Raw genomic sequence first — 20,733 nt, 5'->3', positions numbered from 1 at the left:
TATCTAATCTTCAACCAATTCTGCTCACAAAATTTCCCTGAAAAGTGGAAGAAAAGGTCTCCCAACGTGATAATCCAAATTAATGCATATACATTAGTGTCGGAGCATCTTTTATATTATTAAAATTTGAAGAACTCACTCGTTTAAATCACTTCAACAAATCAATCCACATTACCAATATTTATGAAATATTTGGTGATTGAACAACGACCACTTTTTTGTGTAATCGATTTTTTATCATCAGGGTACAACTATGAAACCAATAAAAAAGGAAAACCTTTATGGAATATCAGGACTTGTATTCAAGTTGCGTTCTCAGACTACGGACTTCCTTGTGAATTGATAAAATTCCTTAATTTTTCGGTCAAAAAAAATTCCTGTACCAATCCATCCGGCGAATTATCTTGTTATTCTATCGCTACTGCCGGACAATTTTTTATTATTATTTAAATTCATAAAATTACTACCTATTCGCCACTTTCTAAATTGTTGCTCAATGGATTAATGGATTAAAATACCACCTGCAGCATGAACGACGGAAACCGAGCGATTTTACGAAAAAAAAACGAAGACTGCCTATGGACGCGGAATAAGTACATTGGAGTCGGAGAAGTGTTTTCCTACGATGGAAGAGCTCCGAAGCTGAAGGGTATGCCAAATGAAATGGAAGTCGGGGATGGTGACCCAGGAGGGTGGGTATGGGGGGGTCACAGGAGGGGGCTGAGACATGATGGGGGTGGTAACGTAGTTTCCCGGGGGGTGATCGGGGCTGACGAGGTGTTGGCTGGGTCCTGGGGGGGTGGGATGCGTGACCGGAAGTCCCGGGTGATTGGGATTCGAATGGCCGCCGGGGGTGGATTTTGGCCCGGAGGGAGGCCTCTGATTGGAAGCGAGGGTTCGGAAAGGAAAGAGTGCGCTCGAGAGAAGAATGATATTGCTACGCATCGAAACGACGATATTTCTTCATCTCTCACCGCTCGATATTGACTATCCGCAAGCCTTTCAATTCAAGCACGAAGTATCTACGGCGTGCATAATTCCCTCCACTATTTTCGTAATGGTGTATTCCAATCCTGCTATGTGAGCGGCGGTGAGATTCACAGTCATTGCAACATTAGAAATCAGAATAAATAAAAAACATTCCCCTGGCGCGGGAATCAAACTATGGATCTATGAAGTAAAATCTGATGCTTTCCCGGCGAATATATTCAAAAAAGGCTATTCGGGCTTCCAGCCGGGTGGTCTCCCTCCATTTTGCCGACGTTTCGGAACACGAGTCGGGTTCCGAATGGAGGGAGACCACCCGGCTGGAAGCCCGAATAGCCTTTTTTGAAAATGGATCTATGGCTTTCTAGGTCACTGCGCAGTGGCTCACATCTTGAAACTCGGAAAAAATTCTATAGAAATTAACGAATCTGGACAGTGAAATGGTGTGCGCAGTGAACCAGTAATCCACAAGTCCGTGATTTGATTCCCCATCAAGAGCATTTCCTTCTATGGCACTTCATGTATATTCCTGTTGCAAGAATGGACTGTGAATCAGAACCCTGTTGGTAGTAAGCTGCCAATTTCAAATGGTGGGTGAAGTCTTCGGACTCTCCGAAACAAATAAAGCAAGGAGGCCCATGGAAAGTAAATACCATATGCTGAAAGGAAAGAAATGAAAAAGCCAGCGGCTTAGTCTCGGTCTCAGATTTTCCACGTCTAGACTTTAACCCGTCCAAAGCAGGATTACTCATAACTCTAGCCATTTATCCACTCCTTACTATCTCCTTACCCCATATTCCTATTTGATTTTAAGAACAAGAATAAGCTAATGAACAATAGTCACTGGAAATTACATAGAAAGGTGGAAAATACAAAAGTACATTAATTTCCGAAATTCCCAATGCCATCATTGTCTTCATGAGCCACAAATTCGCAAATTTTATGAGAAATAAGGTCAACCTCCAACAGTTTTTTTTATTTACGAGATGATACGTTTCACTTCAACTACTTTCATTTATTGGAGTACCAGTTGATTTATTTATCTACAATGAAAAGGAAACCGGTGTTCCGTCAGAAAAGGGCTAAAATACCAACTATTTTCATCTCTTGTATGCGATGCTTGATAGAACACTGACGAATAAAATATGGCAAAAGAAATATGGGGCGATACCAAATTATAAGCTTCATTTTTGTATGCATTTAGGTATAAAAAGAGGTGAAAAATTCTCGAAAACGCGATATTGGAAACATATTATGATGCGAATTCAATAGTAGAACAAAACAAGAAACAAGAACAAAAATTTAAACTTCTGAAATCGTGGATAGACGAAGAATTCCTTTCAGGAATAGAAATATAATACCCAAGACCATTTCACGGTATGAACAATATGATATAAAGATAGGTATTGTATACGTTTGGAGACATATTTCATGATGGAAAAAAAGCATGATATTCACATTATTGTACTACAGATGGTTGGTAATAGCTATAGCGTTTATAGATTAGTGTTAGGCCACAATAATACGCTCTTTTGAATGGAAAAATCGGTAAGGGCTGCACTTAAAAGCAATTTTCAATATGAAATGGATAACATAGCTTACCACCTTGATTACTATTAAAGCCATTTAAGATATGAAAATGAAATATATATACTACAAGATCAGTGTTATGCACAAAATGTCCCATACTGCGCTAAAGTTGGACGTATTTCCATACTAAAGGGCATAACGCAATTGTCATACAGAGTCACATGCCATCGTCAAACAGTTGCAATGGGTAGTTGCACAAACGATACACGCGTGAAACAAATGAATTTTCAAATCTCATTCATAGACCTGGTTTTAATTTCCTGCAACGATTAATCTATGATTATGGAGTTTCGGGTCAGTCCAGAAAGCGTTTTTTTTTACTGCAAATGAATCAATAATACGTAGGAGTTATTTCAAATTGAAGTGAGAGAAATCTGCTGCAAATTTGATTTGCCAAGTAATGAATTCAGTTTTAACGGCAAATTTTAGATTATCTTGTGATATTCGTGTTTCATTATTTGGATGAATTTCAAGGGCTGTCTGTATTTCAGATTAATAAGAAAAAAAAATTCACTAGAGTTATATTTGCAGTTAGATTGGTAAAGGGATGAGAATTAAGCGCATGGGTTCGCACGTTTCTTTCCCCCATGTAGAGATAAATATTGGAACTTCATAGCACTTTTATTTCTAAAACATTTAAACTTGCAATAGCATAGGGATATCACACAGTGTTTTAAAAATTTCTCTCGGTAAAAATTCAAAAACTAATTTAGGGTTTCGCGCAATCGTTTCTCATTTTTCATGAAATTTAATTCTCATCAAAGAAGGAAGTTAAAAAAATGCAGCGTGAATACATTTATTTTCAAATATTAGCAATCCGGGGACGGAAGTAGAAGATGTTTTAATTTTAATTGATGAAAAAGTCGTATATATTTATATATATTTGCAAACTGATTATAGAAATTTCTCACTCTACACTGAATTAATTAAACAAAATATGTGCCAAGTGCTTTTTCATTTACCTGTTTTCGGAAAAGACTCTAGATTGAAGCTTCTATAAGCACGAAACTACTTTTTTTACTGCATAGCTTAAGCTGCTCATATTAACTGCATTAGTTACTAATTATCTAAAAAAATATTGGCTTGGAGATATTGGTATTTAAAACCTATATTCATCGTATCGAAAAAAAAATGGATTTATCTAGAAATACTAGTAAAAATAATAGAATTCAGAAAATACAGATAGAAATTCAGAATCGTCATTAGAACAAAATTTGTGATAACAGATGCATTAAATTTTGTGAGATTTTTTTAAGCAATGAGTGGCTGCTTGTATCTTAAGCCTTGGATGCTTAAATTCTCAGCTGCTCAAGGGTAGATTTTTGATTTGGTCCCGTTCATTACAGATTGATGGTATTTGCATTGTCGTATAAATGATTTGGAAGAACAAACCCTTAGTCAAAATAGGCGTCTTTTGGTGTATCCTGCCTAGTAATTGGCTTTCACGGTTTTGATCATCGTTCATCTATGCCATTCTCCGACTTAACATAACAAATAACAATATTTTTTACAAGCTTCACCTTTATTGACTATCGGAAATAGTCTTAGCTTATCTTCATAAAGAAAACCATGGCAATAGAAATAAAGGTATTAAAAATAAAAAATCTATGGAAGAATATCATATAAACGTATGTAAATACCACACTACGAGTCGCCTTAGCACGCAAGTGGTGGAAGGTATTTGGACACTGTCCGTTAATTTATTGGACAACACCGAAAAGACTATGGCGCGCTTTGCGAGAAATTTGACTGCCTCGAGTTTAACCCAAAATTTATTGAACCCATTTATCACTCGATAGAAAAAAGAAATCGTACACCTCTCCGTTCTTCAGTATTTCTCTCTCACCACATCGGTGCCGTCTGACCAAGAAATATAGCCCACTTAAAAGATGATATCCTCCGTATCACTCTGAAAGGTAACTGTCCATAATTGTAAAGGAAATGTGAGCCAGGCATAGAAACATTGGCCGAGTAAACTTAGATATGCGTGACATTTATGCCTGGTTACCCGATACCTACATTAACTTGTACGAGTAACTTTTTGATTACTTGAATGATTTCCATGGACCGGAAAGGGACATGTACGAATGCATGAACCAAATTAAAACAGGTTAAATTTTTTGAACATCTGTTCGCACAAGTTTGGTGTTTACAATGTGCATTTTGGTATTCATTCACGCGTTCATACATTTAGACTTATACTTTTTATATACTTGTTTAACATACACTTGTTAATGCATCGTGTGACCTGGGCTTAAGAGCCGAAAGACCCTTACTGCCCATAGTAACCCGATATGTTCATTCATGCACCTCATTTGTGACAGGTACAAGCCTTCAATTAAATGATAAACTTATTGTAATATTCAATGGTTCATTAAAAATAAAAAATAAACGCGTTTCAACGTTTGCCTCATCATCAGGTCAAATAGAAATAACAAGTAACAAAATCCAACTTGCTATTTGCCTTACTTGTTGTTCCTATTTGATCTGATGATGACGCTAAGCGTTGAAAGGAGTTATTATCTCTATGTATAAAAGATGATGTCTACTTGTCTACCCGCCATGCGTTTCCTACGGATGCACGGATTGGGACCAAAGTTGGTGCATAGGTACACTTCATGATTCCAGACCTCGTAGTGCTACTTTCGGCCGCGTTCTTCTCGTCGTTATCTCATTAACATATGTCACATCACGTGATGCAACTTCTGCAGTTGGACATCCTGCCGGGCAAGAACACCTCCTGACACGCTCAAAATGATGACATGACTCAAAGGATTCTACACTTAACTATTAATCCTCTCGGTTCAAACCTTTTTGCTTGGGTATGAATTCACAAGACGTTTTTGGTCTGCACACGTACGGACACAGAACAATCAATGTTGTGGAGCTGGGTATGAGCTGATCCCGTGCTGGTATTCGGAAATAATTTTTTCTGTTGTTTGCTGTTCGTGTCTAAACATCCTGTTATCTGACCATGAATTCCAAGTTCTAAATTTCCTACTTCTCTAGGTCCTATCTTTCCTGAGCGAGGCTGGGTGGCCTGCTAGTCATTAATAAACCAGTGGACAGTACAATAAGTTTTACCATTTTATTTAGGATGCTCTTCGATCATACCCCGCCAGCTGAACAGCTGAACTAGCCTTCGAATCAAAAACCCTCAAGGTTTGACACCGGGCGTACAATATTGCATCTCGAAGCAGGAGAAGGTAGCAGTAGTTTGAGCGTGGAAGAGGTGAAAAGTAGGGCGACCAAGTTGGGATATGGGTTTTTCGGGACTGCAGGCGGGTGGCTGGCAGATTATGGGAGGGACAGATGGGGGGGAGGGAGGTCGGGGATGGAGTGCCAGGGAGGAGGGTGTGGTGGCGATATTCTCGGGGGACTTAAGGGGGTGAAATGAAGCGGTCGAGACGGGGTGAGCTCCAAGAGGCGACCCTGGTTGGCCGGGCGTCCTGGCCTCGGGCCCTTCCGAAACATAAATTCGACGCGATCCTGCGTCAGACTTTCATTACTTAAAACGGATTCCATTTCCTCGACGCGCTCCTCACTTTTTTCACCACCTTCAACATTTATCCTCCCCTCGCCCAATAGGATCACGGAGCGAGGAAAATAGAGAGAGAGAGAGGGAAAGGCAAGGAAAATACGAGGCGCTGCATTGAGATCACCCGAGTCGACAGATGGGGAAAGAGGTATGACGTGCAAAAGGCGGCAGAGGTTGATAGTACTGTCCATTTTTGAGAAATAAATAGGCTCGACACACAAAAAGGGGGGGAGATTTTTTTTTAAATTTTGAAAGATTTAAGTCCCTCGAGTATTCCACCAAGTAATTTTCGAACGGGGTTAAATCGTGTCGCCTTATTTTTTCGCTGACTCGATTTGATTGATAAAAGAGAAACTTGAATAACGTAACATCTTTATCATTATCATCAGTGGTAAAAATCCTAAGATCGGTTTGACGGAGCTCTCCACTAATATCTCTTGTAAGCTAATCTCTTCACATCTATGTTTCTCTTCTCTCTTACATCCTCATTAAACTGCTAAATATATTTTATTCACGTCTTTCTTACACATTCTCGCCATCTACTTTTCCCGGTGATTATCGGTATCAAGCCATGATGTCACAAGATATGGCCGATTAGATTGTTCCGTATTTTCATCAGACACGGAGAACATAATATTAGAGCCCCGCTATATTTCCAGATCCGACAGAAGCGATAAATCAAGACAGTAATTTTGCCGAACGGATAGATATGCGAATTCCTTTTCCTCACGAGCCATAAAGGACTTGCTCTAAAGGATTTGATGCTTTCCCGGCGAATCTTGCAAATGAAGCCTTCTCGGGAAATCAGCCGGGTCAGGATGAGCATTGTTGCCGACGTTTCGACGGCCTTGGCCCTGATGACGATGGCAGAGAAGGCCGTCGAAACGTTGGCAGCGATGTCCAATCCGACCCGGCTGATTTCCCTAGAAGACTTCATCAACATAAAGGACTTTAATTAATGCCAGTGGGAATTTCGTTAAATCATTTCCTTATTATGTGCAAATGGTTTGTGTCCTAACACCCCCTGCCATACACCTTTTAGGCAGCTTGCAGGGTAGTATGTAGATGTAATATAGGTTTTCACGAGGATTCTCTTCTCTCCTAATCTTTTTAGGTCCCCTGTCATTACTCACTCGATTGATCCATTATTATCAAACTTCTTAGGTATAAAGCACCAAATTTCCAAAATCTCTGCCCTTCGTTTCTACACTGCTGATATTGCCCACGCCTCACAACCCAATACAGCATATTCCGGTCGATTGGGACACATCTGAAACCATCTACCCCAATTAAGCGGATATCCCAGTTATCCGAAACATTCCGTAATAATGGATACATGGATGTTGAAATCCAACAAAGAAAACTGTTTGAGAATTTAGACATAAAATTGTGAATATTGATCCATTATTTAAACTGAAGCAAAAGAAAAAAATATTTGAATCCCAAGTATTTTGCTGAAAATCTGCGGGTTGATTAAAATAATGGTATGTGTTTGCGTCGTAAACCTCTGAATGCATCGACTCGGAACATTGACAGCGTCACCTTCAATTCATCGCTTTTGTGTTGAATTGGTAGGAGATACGTGAAGGGCGTTTTACCGCTTCAGGAAAATTTGATTTCGCACGGGACTCGGGGAGAGAATTTTTATTTGCTTCCATCCCAAAAGCGGCGCGGATGGTTTGCAGCATTCTGGACGCAAATCAGTTTACCTCCAGAGCATTGTCATTTTTCTGGGAAAAACAAACGCTTGCATCACCGCGCTTTTGATGCTAGGAAAAAAACACAAAAGCGGTTAAATGCACCAGTTTTAACTGCAGTTTACATGGAAAAGGTTGTTTGTCAATTCCGGTGAAAGAGTATATTAGGGATTGACAGAGAGGAGCGCAGGGAAATTTTGAAAGCTCTGTCCCTTTTTCGTCAACATTACCTACAAAAAACTCCACGTACCCATTATTGTTTTCTCAACCATGGGAAGGGACGCTTCAGCTAGTGACATAGCTTTCCATGGTGTTTTAGACTTGAGAAACTATTAAAATGGACATGGAAATATGGTACAATTGAGTTCAAAAGCATATTATGAGCGTTGATGTCATAGAATATTGTGAATCGGACCTTTTAAAATTGTTTGAAGAACATTTTCACTGACTGAAGGACGTTTTAATAAAAGAAAGAGGAAGTTTCAGTAAAACCAACCAGATACTATTATATTTTTGTGTATACTTCATGTAAGTACCTAAGACGTCCACATTTTTTATAAAAAAACCTTTTTCTAAATTTACTTGATAAATTTTTGAGGATTTAGATTTAACTTTCATCATGTGGCTATATAAATTACGGCAGCAATTTTTACTGGCTCCTATTGCATGCTTGGAATATAATCCAATCAATATTCAATGAAAAATAAGAATTTTGACGGCTGAATATAACAAAATTAGGACAAAAACGAATCAAAAACTTATAGCTTGATATCTCGTGCATAATTGAACCAACCCAATATTGAGGCTTTAATATCCATGTTAAAACAATCAAAATCCTTTGAATAGCTTATAATTTCTCGGAACCAAATGTAACTTAAATTAAATATGATGAATTCTTGGAATCGCCAGGGGTGTCCGCTGCAATGTGCCTAAGAAAGTTTTTGTTTTTTATTAGTAATAGCTCCTGGATAATCGATGAGAACTATCAGAACGAATACGATATCTATGTCGTATTAATATAATACAAAATAGCTTATCGTTTATGAAATTATTTACCTTTGTGTCATATAGATGCGTTTAATTCAACTTTATTTTCCATAACCCACATTTTTTACGAGCTCCTACGATTACTTGACATCTTCTGGAAATACACATGGTGGAATTAGTTGAACTTACTCGTTACTCTAAGTATCCTTAGTATTTATGCAGCTAAAAACCTAACAGAATATTAGCTCTGCCGAAGCACTTTCAGTCTAAGCCAGAACATAAAAACGTTTGCAAATGTCAGTGACTATGAATAGCAGCAATAGAGAATTTTCAACCCAATATATTGGCTCATTCCGATGCATTTTGGGTAGAGAAACTGTCCACTACGTATCAGAATAAAATATTTTTTTAGGAGATTTTGGAACAAGTTCGATCATATAAGTTAGGTACTCTTTTGTTTACCATTCACTGTTTTTCGTATGGGGGTGCCGTGAAAGAATCTCCTAGGGTATAGTGACATTTTTTTGCGTTGGTAAAGAAGAAATACCAATCATTGCAGATCATGGGTGCATTTCATTCACTAATACGGGCTATTTCACTACTTGGTAGCATTAAAACACATAAAATGCTTAGAATTCTGAAAGAAATCGGCGTACTCTACAATGATCGTAGAATTATTCATAGTTTGTATAAAAACCAAGTAGCTGTGATCAAATGTGGACCAAACGGTGCAGAAGCAAGAATAAGAAAAGGGGTGAGACAAGGTTGTGCGCTTTCCCCTTTAAATATTAATGTTTACATAGAGAAAGCCATAAATGAAATCAAGGAGAAAGCTTCGGGTTTCAATATCCACGGAGAAAAAATTAGCATGCTGCGATTTGCTGACGCCTTAGCAGTCACAGCCGAGACAGAGAAGGATTTAAAGAAGACGTTGGCAAAGATGGAAAGGACAATGGCCAGATATCAGCTGAAAATCAACAAAAAGAAGGCTAAGATATTAGTTTGCAGCAAAAGAGAGGAGGCTAAAACAAACATCAACCTAGGAAAGCATAAGCTTGAAGAGGTGAACGAGTTTTCTTGCCTGGGAAGCCGAATTACCAGCGATGGACGGAGCAAGAAAGAAATACACAGTAGAATAGCGCAGGCGAAGAGGGCTTTCTACAAAAAGAAGAATCTTCTTACAGCTGAAAATACCAGCATAGAAGTACTGAAACAATTCATCAGATGCTACACATGGAGTATGTTTCTCTATAGAGGCGAGGCCTGGACGTTGACAGCAGCAGAGAAGTCAAGAGTGGAAGCATTCGAAATGTGGTGCTACCGAAGAATGATGAAGATAAAATGGATTGACCGTGTGAGTAATGAGGAAGTGCTAAGAAGAGTGGAAGAAAAGAGAAACCTCCTAAAAACCTTATGCAGATGAAGGGACAACTTAGTTGGACACATTTTGAGGCACGATGGCCTGATGAAGACAATCGTTGAAGGACTAGTGGAAGGGAAAAAGGGCAAGGGACGGCCCCGAATGAGTTATATAAGAAAGGTTATAAAGGATGTAAAAGAGAAGAAATATGTAGCTATGAAAAGATTAGCGGAAAGGAGAGAGAAATGGAGAGCTGCGTCAAACCAATATTCGGATTGTTGACTAATGATGATGATGATGATGAAATGGTCCAGCGCTGATGTTTCGGGTTCTCAGCGTGACGGATGAAGATTCAAATTTCTTACATCGCAGCTGAATAATTCATCAGGATTAATTATAATCAGTGTCCGGCAGCGGATTGGAATATTGGAATGTTCGGCTGTGATGCTAGTGACCAAAAAGATCAAATCTGTGCATCATAGTTAGCCGAAATTTAAGCCTTAAAAAATGTTTGAACTTGACGAAACATTAGCTTCTCGTTTTCAACGTGTTTACTTACAACTTAAACACATCGTATGCCATCGAAATCAACACTTCTACGAACATAACTGCCGCAGGTACACGGCATTAAAATTCAGTTTGTTTGGTCTTCCGCTGCCTCATATGGACGTAGCTTTTTTATACTCTAGTTGCTATCCATCCTATGGTGTCCTATTCCATGATTCACAACTATTTGTCGAAAGATGCATGAAAATAGCTGAAATTTTGGTTTTAAGGTTTCCGCAGCGATCACATGAACTATTACAATACATTTTCGGGTGTACATCTGCGTGCTTAATATGAAAAAAACTAAATAACAATAATATAACAATATTTTGTTTCAATATTAAGCACGCAGACGTATACCCGAAAATGGATTGTAATAGTGCAAATAACTGAAATAATTGCAGTCGACGTTGCAAACTCATGAAATTTCTCAGTGTTACAGAAACTATCATAACCTACGTCACATTTCCCATCAAATAGCAATTGTTTTACGCAAATTATTTCTTAAAACGCCGCCAATCACCGTGATACACGTTAACATCTTAAACGCACGCACTCAATTGTTTATTTATTACCCTATTTTTTCCTATCAATCGGTCTTAATTCAAGTCTTACCTTTTTACCCAGGCGCTGCCATGGGGGATTCCGGGAACGGAGGTGGCCTGAAGCTCATAGCCTTGAGCGTTCCAGACATGGCGGAATACGGCGAGTCGGCATCCCTGGAGTGCAGGTTCGACTTGGGCACCACTGGAGCCAATCTGTACTCGGTCAAGTGGTACAAAGACGACCATGAATTCTTCCGCTACACCCCGGACGACAGGCCTCCACACACGCAGCTCTTTCCTGTGCAAGGGATCAATTTAGACGTAAGTTTTTCATTACATACTAGTATTTAGCTGAAAAAAAAACTAGACGTTTTCTGTGATTATACTTCGAACCACCATGCTGAGGGTATTTTGGGGACATTACATAATTACATAATTTGGGGGTGAATGACTCACTACCATTGTAATTTCAACCAGTGGCGTAACTATGGGGGATATGTGGGGTATAGATGCCCCCCAAAGCATCAGGGAAATAAAGTTTATTATTTAAAAAAAATATGTCAATTTTGACGCATAATTACTTCATCTACACAAAGTTTAAGATCATTTATTTCATCTACATCTAAAAAATACCCCGCAAGCGGCCTAAAAGGCGCGTGGCAAGGGGTGTTACGATAACCAGCCATTTGCACATAATGTACCAAAATTACGCCTGGCATTTATTGAAGTCCTTTATGGTTCGGAGGAAAAAAGAATTCGCATATCTATCCGTTCGGCAAAAAATATCTCTTAATTTATCGCTTCCGTCGGACCTGGAAATATAGTGGGCCATAATATTATCTTATACGTATAATTATCTCCTTCTTTAAGATATCCATTCTCAATTGTGCAAGAAATCTAAGCCTAGAGTATGTATATCAAGGAAGTGAGAGGAGTCCCTGAATACCGACCAGTGACTGAGGAGTCAGTGAGAATCTCGGTGATCCCTCCCCCCATTGCCTTGGGGGGGGGGGGGTCGACCCCCGACCTCCTTCATCCTCCCCCAAAGCATATTCCTAGTAACGCCACTGCTTTCTATAATTCTTTACTACTACGGGATGCTAATGAGTTTTACTGAAGTGCCATGATTTTAGTTTAGCTCGGTGTCAACTTAACCCTGCCTACAAAGAAACGTGTAAAGCGGATCATGGCTTCACATCACATCTAACAGGAGCCAAACTCTCTCTCATCAGTATCCATGCTTTCATTGAAGCTCACCTCCAAATTCCTCCTCCTCTTTTAGTTCCTTCCTCAAATTTACCTCCAAATTCATTAGAATGGAAATTGAACCCTTCATATGGGAAGTCAGCTCTCAATTTTCCACAGAAGCACGCTAACCAAAGAGAAAGATTACAACAGAATACCGTGTTGTAATATTTAGCCGTTATAAATAATTACTGTTTTTTGATGCTGATAGATTATCGGAGCTAAATCTGTTTGTGGTGTATTATTTTAGCTGATGATCATGCATTAAATATGCATTGAAATAGCTGAAGATAGTTACATCCGAAGGAAGCTAAAATATCACCAACCAATGAGTGACTAGGGAGCACATACGTTTTCTTTCGTGATTTTTTACATTTACAGATTTTTCAATTTATAAAAATTGTATTAAATATATATTCATGTATTTTAAAATATATATAATGTACCAATTTTGATAGAAGCCTCAACTGTAACTAATAAAAATATGTCCATTTCAGGAAGCTGAGTCGGGCGTTTCTCATGTCACTCTACGGCAATTGTCGTTTGATAGTTCTGGAAATTATCGCTGCGAGGTATCCACGGAGGCACCAGATTTTAAGACGGTCTTAAGGAGCAAGCACATGACTGTATGGGGTAAGTAAATAGTATTAAGGGAAAAATTCAACATAAAATCGTAATCGTCATTTGAATTTACTTTTCAAACTCCATCTTGTTTAATGATAGCCAGTGATGGCAAGTGAAACGAAACGAAAGTCAAAACCAGTAAAATTTCAATAGTTTCGCTCCAGTGAGTGAAATCTAGAAAAGAAACGAAATAGATTTAAACATTGGGAGCTAAACTCAGGGTCGAAACGAAATCGGAGTCAAAATTACTTCGGGTCGAAACTAAACTTATACTCTGAGATGAAACGAAACGCAGATAATATTTCGCACTGGAGGGACCACGTGCTTCACCTTCAAATAGTTTACTTTCGACCAACATATCGAGTACGAAGCATGGTTGAATGAAATAGAGGTTCGACTTTCCGCCATTAGATGTATGGGGCTTTCATATTTTGACCACAAACAGGAGAACGGTTACCGTAAACTGGCCGTTGGATTTTTAAGATCAATCCTATTTACGCGTCAAACGTAATGGGTCAAAACTACTCCCTCTTTTCCTCCTACACTCAACTTCCATGATCGAAACTTAACTATGAGCAGCGGAGTTACGATTAATTTTGTTTCGTTCCCAGGAGTTAAGTTTCGCTACGGGTCGAAACTAAACTCCTTTGTGATTTTAATTCCGTACAGGAACGAAACCCTGGCCTCGTATTTTCGTTTCCCTCCGGGTCGAAACGAAACGTTTTCGTTTCGTTTCATTTGCCATCCCAGGTGATAGTTTTACATTTACTCATCCCATCGATAGTTTTACATTTATTAACTCAAGAAAACGAATTTTGCATTAGTGAATTCTGTGTTGCGATAATACAGAAGCCATAAAATTGTAGCTACTTATATTATAAGTTTATAATCAGGTGAAACAAGATAAAATACGTTATTACCCTATTATCTTTACTAAGCTTACTGGTGTAATATATCTATGATAGGTTTAACTATTCGCGTTAAAAAAACTAGGTAAACTATGAGAAGCCATGATTTCCAGAAAGAAACGGGTCCGCCTTGCAGGAATTTGAAACAGGCCGATTTTTTAAGGGCATATTTCGGGCAACTTAAGCTTCTTCTATATTATTTCCAAGAATGGATATAAAATAACATAGTACATCTACTCCCAGGGGAAAAAATTGAGTACTTACCTATCTAAGGCAATATTCAGAAAAATCTTTATTTTATTAAATGAAATAGCGTTATGTTCGAGTTCATTGGTACGTATTCCACGGAGCGGTTGATTTCCGTAACCCAAATTTACACATATCCATTTTTATTTGGCTTCAGTAATGAAGATAATATGTATGCGCTAAGTATTCCAGAATTTGAGAATTAAAATCGTTAAAATGATCTATGCACTATTTACTTTGAGTTTAAACAGCTTTCATCAATAATCATCTACTATTTCAGCACCGCCGAGGAACGACCCCGCAGTGGAAGGTGTAAAGCCGTCTTATGCAGTGGGAGAAGATGTCATCGGTAACTGCACATCCTCTAGCTCATACCCAGCAGCAAAACTCCTGTGGTATCTCAATGGTAAAACGGTGAGTTTTCAGCTTAAAGCAGACGTCTTAGTACGTCAAATCATTTCTGCTTCACTGGTCATTAATCCTCCTTTTTCAATTCATAATAAAGCGTTAAAAACTAACGCAATCATTTTGAAATATTCAGAGTACCTTATTTGAGAAGAAATTAGTAAGAAATTACTTGTGTCTTTAATATAAGTATTTTAGATCTGAGATAATATTAATGCAGAATTTCAAATTTGAGATACAAGAAAATGATGGCGGGGGTTAACTTAATCGAACCTGAATAATTTTAAATGATAGCTTAACTTGCAATGAAGCAAAACGCCATTTAAAATGTCTGGAAGAGGGGAAAGTTTAGTCTACTTAACATTATGTAATGGAATTAACGTCAACTAATAGTAGCGGAGTATTCTAAGCATGACCGATGATTGATCGTTGCAAACAGTTGGGGGTTGCCAACAAAAAATTCAAACATAAAAATTTGGGGGTTGTTTTAATTAATTTTCTCAGAATTTTTTTTTATTTAATTTTCTTTTCCACGTGCAGATTTTTCCCAGTTTCACTAATCGGACGCGTTTTTCTACGCCCGTCCCCTTGGCTATCTTCCATATTGCTATCCGTCGTTGTTTTTTATATTCATTTATAGCGTAGTTTCGGTGTCTTTGGTATTTTCTAACAGCTCAATGTTACCAATGGAAATGACAATTTAATTTTCTAATTTAACTTATATTCCAGAATTACCTCGATACTTATGAATTTCTTCTAATGGTCTGGTCCACTATTTTATTGCTAATCTTTTTTTCCTTTCAATCACAAAAACAGTTTCATGTATAACGACTTCGAGTCTGATTGAACGACCAAATTGGGTGAATAAATAAATCGATAACTCGCAGATCATAAATAACCACTAATAAATAACGATATTACCTCGCGGATAATTCACTTTTCATCGTCTCACACACACAGGTGAACGGCTCGTTGGTGGTGCACTACGCGCCGTGGTCGGACGACAACGGGTTGCAGACGACGCGGCTGGGAATTCGCTTCACGGCCGAGGCGCACCACTTTCGGGAACTGTCACCCTCTTCCGCTCCGCCATCCTCCGCCACGCGTCGCGTCCTCGAGCTGCGATGCAGCGCCACCGTGCAGCGACAAACGCGGCACCGCGTCGTGCGCTCCCGCCTCACCGAGCCCGTCTCCCTATCCACGCAGAAGCTGGAGGCACACGACAGCAACAAGGGGAACGCGGCGGCCTCCGTCGCCGGTGAGAAAACGTATAATCTTAGGGTTCTTAGAACCTTATTAACCCTAATCTAATCCAGAATTTTTTTTGGGAGAAGTTAAATTTTAAGACTTTTGGAAACTTTATGCTCATTTATAATTATTGTGGCAGCTACATATTTCGTCATTAAAATTTACAGCACATAACAAGGCTTAAATCGGCGCAAAAACGTATAACGTTGAAATTTAAGCGTTTGCATAAAATACTGTAGAGGTTCCATAGAGTCGTGTCATGCATATTTTTACTCGTGTTTTATTCGACTATAACAATAAACCATTAATCATAGTTTAAACGTAAACATTTAGCCTCCACGATCGAAAGAGTGAAGAGGAACACGCGAAAGACTACGAGAACGGCTAAACGGTCGTATTCTTCATATCGTCACGGGTAAAATATTTAATTGGTGCTCTTCATTGTATTTTTTATAGATAAAATAACATCTTAGATTTATAAATAATTTTTTATATTTAAATTTTACGCATTATTTTATTTTTTAAATTGTCGAAAGGTAGATTTCAATTTCCGAGGTGTTGAAAAGAAAGTGTGCATCGCAGTTAAATATGCTCTGTGTAAAATATTTCTAAACTTTTCATGCAAGGAAATGTTTATATTGTTCCTCTTACTTAAAATAAACCAAAAAGACGAAAATCGCCCCGCGGCAATGGACTGCACTAAAACGACGACACTAGGGAAATTTTTATACGGCCATTTGATTTTTTTTTCTTTGTTACCCATTGACTATATAGGCATTTCTGCCATTCCAATAAGGCCCTTTAACAGAATTTTGCCATTTTACAGGATTTTTTCGAACTTGAAAATCATTATTTTGGCATTTCGTCGTAGCTCGTCAGTGACTCAGCAAAAGTTTCCATTTATTCAAAAGGACGCATCAATACCGATCGACCCATATTTCTTCTGTTAAATTTACATGTTCGTAACTCAATGTATAACCTTGAAATGTTTAACAGAGCGTGGTTAGGTACGTCAAATTAAAAAAATCCTACTTATTTCCTCGCTAATTTTCTTCTTTTCTAATTGAAATTCTAGTATTTGAGATGTAAATTAACTTTACCTATTTTAGTGTAATTTTCAGGGCGTGTACAAAATAAATTAGTTAACATATACATTTTAATAAGCTATACCAATAACGCGAAAGAGTACAAAGAGTAAAAAGACAAAATAGCTTTGAACGGGCGTGAGCCCTCTTGAGGACCCACTAGCCTATTCATGTATACTCCCTGCTATTATTTACAATGAGATCCGTACCTAATTGTACCATTCATACTGCTCATGGGGAAATAAAATAAACCTTAAAATTGTTGTGATTATGTTGTACCCAACGTACCTATTCGGATTTATTAACCAACGTTTCGTGGCCGTTGATGATCATTTTTTCATAAGGTCGTACGAATAACAAAATGTAGGGCTGTAACCCGTATGAGCTTCAACCAAGACATCATTAACTATGTTTTCCTGTACATAGTGGTAGAAACTTAATCTCAAAGTAAATATCCCGTGAATATCTGAGGAAAATAAGAAAATCCGTGCGAAAATCCACAGATAAATATTCCATTTGACCGGGATACGAACCCACATCACCGATTTCCGATCGAGTGCTTCAGCCAGTTAAGCTTCCAAAACGTCATTCCCTTCAGTGGAATTGGTAAAGGCGAAAGGCATTTTTATTTATGGAATTTGCGCACAATTTATTCATTGCGGGAGACTCCGTAAAGGTATCACCGTGGTTAGCCGCGGTATTCTTAAATGATATGAAAACCCTTTGGGTTGAAGCTATAATATCTAAAATTAAATTAATAATTACATAAAATTCAAGCATCAATGCAGCACTAAGTAAATTTATTGGCCATTGGAGATTATTTATTATTATTATTTAGAAGCAGAGTTATTAAAAGTACATAATATTTTCTCTCTCATTTCGCAGGTTCCAAGAACTGGCTGTCCGCTACTTGCGCCTGGTTCGCGGCGTTCCTCTACTTTTCCTTCCGCGGGGTGTTGTCTTCGTCCTTGGTAGCGCTCAAGTTGCCCAGGTCGTGACGGGACCTGGCCCTTACCACATCGCCCTGTCTATAAAACCAAACTGATACCTTTAAAAAAAGTGTGGTTTTTGTGTGTGTTTTAAAAACTGTCATCGTTTACAAATGTTAAATAATGTATAAAAAATATCAATTACTATCCTGATATGTGCGTTCGTAGTGAACAATATTTGGAGAAGATGCTGGTGAATGGAAGATGTAAGGAGCTAATTCAGCGTTCACGCTATATCGATCCTAAGGTTCAAAGCTGTGCTTCTATACACCTCTAACTACGAGCTTTGCCAAGAAGCTTGGGAGAGGGTGCGGTTTATTGGTTCCTGCATGATGAGGAGTCACTTGTATGCAAGTCAAAACTTGGGGAGTTCCCAGAGAGTTTGAAACGTCTCGTGTGGTAACCTTGGCGTTGCTGTACTTTCAATGAACAGAGATACGTGGTACGGCTATGGTTTCGAAGAACCTACTGTTTTTCACCGCATTATTACCAACTCCTGAAAGCTGGTACAGTAGTCCTTCAGCTTGTGTGTTTCTGGTGTTATGAAATGGATGCGTCCAAGGAACCTGGACTCAGATGAATTGCTTGTGTTTGCATGGGAGTGGACATCGCGCCGAAATTGAGGTCGACGCGGTTTATGCAGAAAATGATTGCTCAAAGGTTTCAAACCTACTGGTGAGAAACCACTCGGGCAGGTTCTCGCTCAGAGAGGATGAAAAAAAATATACTTTTCCCCGGGGAAAATTTTCTTGGTGTTATGTCATACATCCTGCCAAGGCATGGTGCTACCTTCTTATCAGTAGCTGTTTAGTTGTTTGTAATTTAAATAAAATGTTTTAATCTTCGTCGTCAACGGAAAGCAGTAAAGCTAAAAAATCTGTAGGCAAAATTATGATAGAGCAACTGTCAACGACGACACAATGAAAAGATCAGCTTCTGCGTAAGACAAAAAGACAAGAAATAGCTTTTGCAAAAGTAATGGATTATTAAAAGTACGATCAAGAGGGAATAAGCAATTTTTAATTATACTATACTAAATACACATTGAATAATCTTTTTGAGGTGCACTAATATATACCAGCTGCTTTTATCTCACCAACGTAACCAAAGTCAGAATTGGAAAAATTCTGATATTGCACTGTCTTTGCTATAAGCAGCGATTTTAGACGGTTCTGAGACATCATTTGATTCTGGGAATGAATAAGGTTAAAATGCTACTCAAATGAAGGTACTCTGCTTTTGAAATCCAAGAAAAATATTCTGGATACCAAACCTTTAACCAAGAGTATCTTGGAAATCCTGGGTTAAAACAACCGAGCAGTCAACTTTTCTTCAAAAAAACATGTACGTTCCTTCATTTTCAGAAGGATATCAACAAATCAAAACAACACTCTCTCAACAAATGAATGCAGCGCATTTAAATTAAAGAAATTTCAGAACGTTAAATGAAAAGCTAAGTTCTACCATGATGCTTTGAAAATGAAAATTCGTTGAAGTTACCCTGGTCACTGACGGTTGCTCTAGCTGGTAGTTAGAAACGTATTTTCGCACAAGTATATTATTCTTAAAATTAGTGAAAAGACGAGTGGAAAGTTACGCTGGTACGTATTGACGGATTTTTATCGTGTGTAAGTGGCACAGATACAAACATAAATGCAGTTGAAAGCGTAGTAATCATATTTTGTTTGAAGCTTGTAGAAATTGCAAATGTAAACGCATAATTTCCCGAGAACCCTAATTGGAATTTAAAAGGTGTGTCTGAGTCGCACGGAGAAAATACTTCTAGGTAATTGGAGCATAGAGGTTTTGGACATTACAATGCTAATAAATCAATTTGATTGAAATTATCTTAACATCGGTCTCAACTGTGATTAATATTTAATTTAAGGAGCCAATTTAACTATCAGTCCCTGTCGTAATGACTAAAAGTTCATTTCAATTCAGTTCCAGAGAGCCACTCCTGGAAATTAACGACTGAAATTTTGTTTCGTATTTGACTCGAAAAAAATATGTATAAGAGTGAGTGCTAACAGATCCCGAGTTAATAATTCGCAAACAATTTTCGCAGAAGAAAATGACATTAAATTGGTGTGTCATCAAAAGTGAACAAATTTCTTCCCTTGTTGCTTAATTACAAGAGCGGAAGACAGAGATATAGCCTTAGCTTATACTTCACATTTGGATAATAAAGTAACAAGAAACATGATGCATATTAAAGGACAATGAAGAAATTATCTGTGTGTGAGTGTGAATTTTATTTAAAGAAGTACGTTTTCAATGAAATAAATAGAGACGTATTCATTTTGTAAATACTGTGTAAAAATTTCTCTTCTTAATGGAATGTTTCTGTGTGATAAAGAAATAAATGAAAACCTCATCCAATTTTTTTATTTTAATCATTAATACTCCAAGTGCATTCAGCCTCGTCTTAGCATTAAGTTAATTAGTTGGCGATGCAAAGATGATAAAATCCCACGCCTCTCACACCATCTCCTCAGCTTACACGTTAAAATACAATAGCGATAGTGAACCTTGCCTCACTCCTCGGCCGATGCTGGCTGGCCCACACTGATTCTCTGTCCGCTACCCTAATATGCGCAGTGTGGGCTATTCACAGATTACGAATGAGTCGCCAATTCCTCCAACCTACGACTTTTTTTCTTAAGAACGTCCATCAGCTTTACTTAGTCCACTGTATCAAATTCTATTTCAAAATCCACGATGCAGGCATAC

At 38.2% G+C, this 20,733-nt stretch overlaps 1 protein-coding gene across 1 annotated transcript in view; it reads left to right on the top strand.

The window, feature by feature from the left end:
- Nucleotides 1–20,377, top strand: part of LOC124157742 — an 80,677-nt gene extending 60,300 nt beyond the window's left edge. The window contains exons 2-6 of the mRNA XM_046532737.1: nt 11,333–11,571; nt 12,993–13,128; nt 14,554–14,687; nt 15,639–15,936; nt 17,897–20,377. Of these exons, the coding sequence (XP_046388693.1) occupies nt 11,333–11,571; nt 12,993–13,128; nt 14,554–14,687; nt 15,639–15,936; nt 17,897–18,009 (920 nt within the window). The 3' untranslated portion in view covers nt 18,010–20,377. The remainder of the gene's footprint in view (nt 1–11,332; nt 11,572–12,992; nt 13,129–14,553; nt 14,688–15,638; nt 15,937–17,896) is intronic.
- Nucleotides 20,378–20,733: the final 356 nt, after the last annotated feature.

This window comes from Ischnura elegans, chromosome 4 (assembly GCF_921293095.1).
Source record: "Ischnura elegans chromosome 4, ioIscEleg1.1, whole genome shotgun sequence".
Classification (NCBI taxonomy): domain Eukaryota; kingdom Metazoa; phylum Arthropoda; class Insecta; order Odonata; family Coenagrionidae; genus Ischnura; species Ischnura elegans.
The sequence above is the reverse complement of the archived record's forward strand: the minus strand, read 5'-3'. Positions and strand labels throughout refer to the sequence as shown.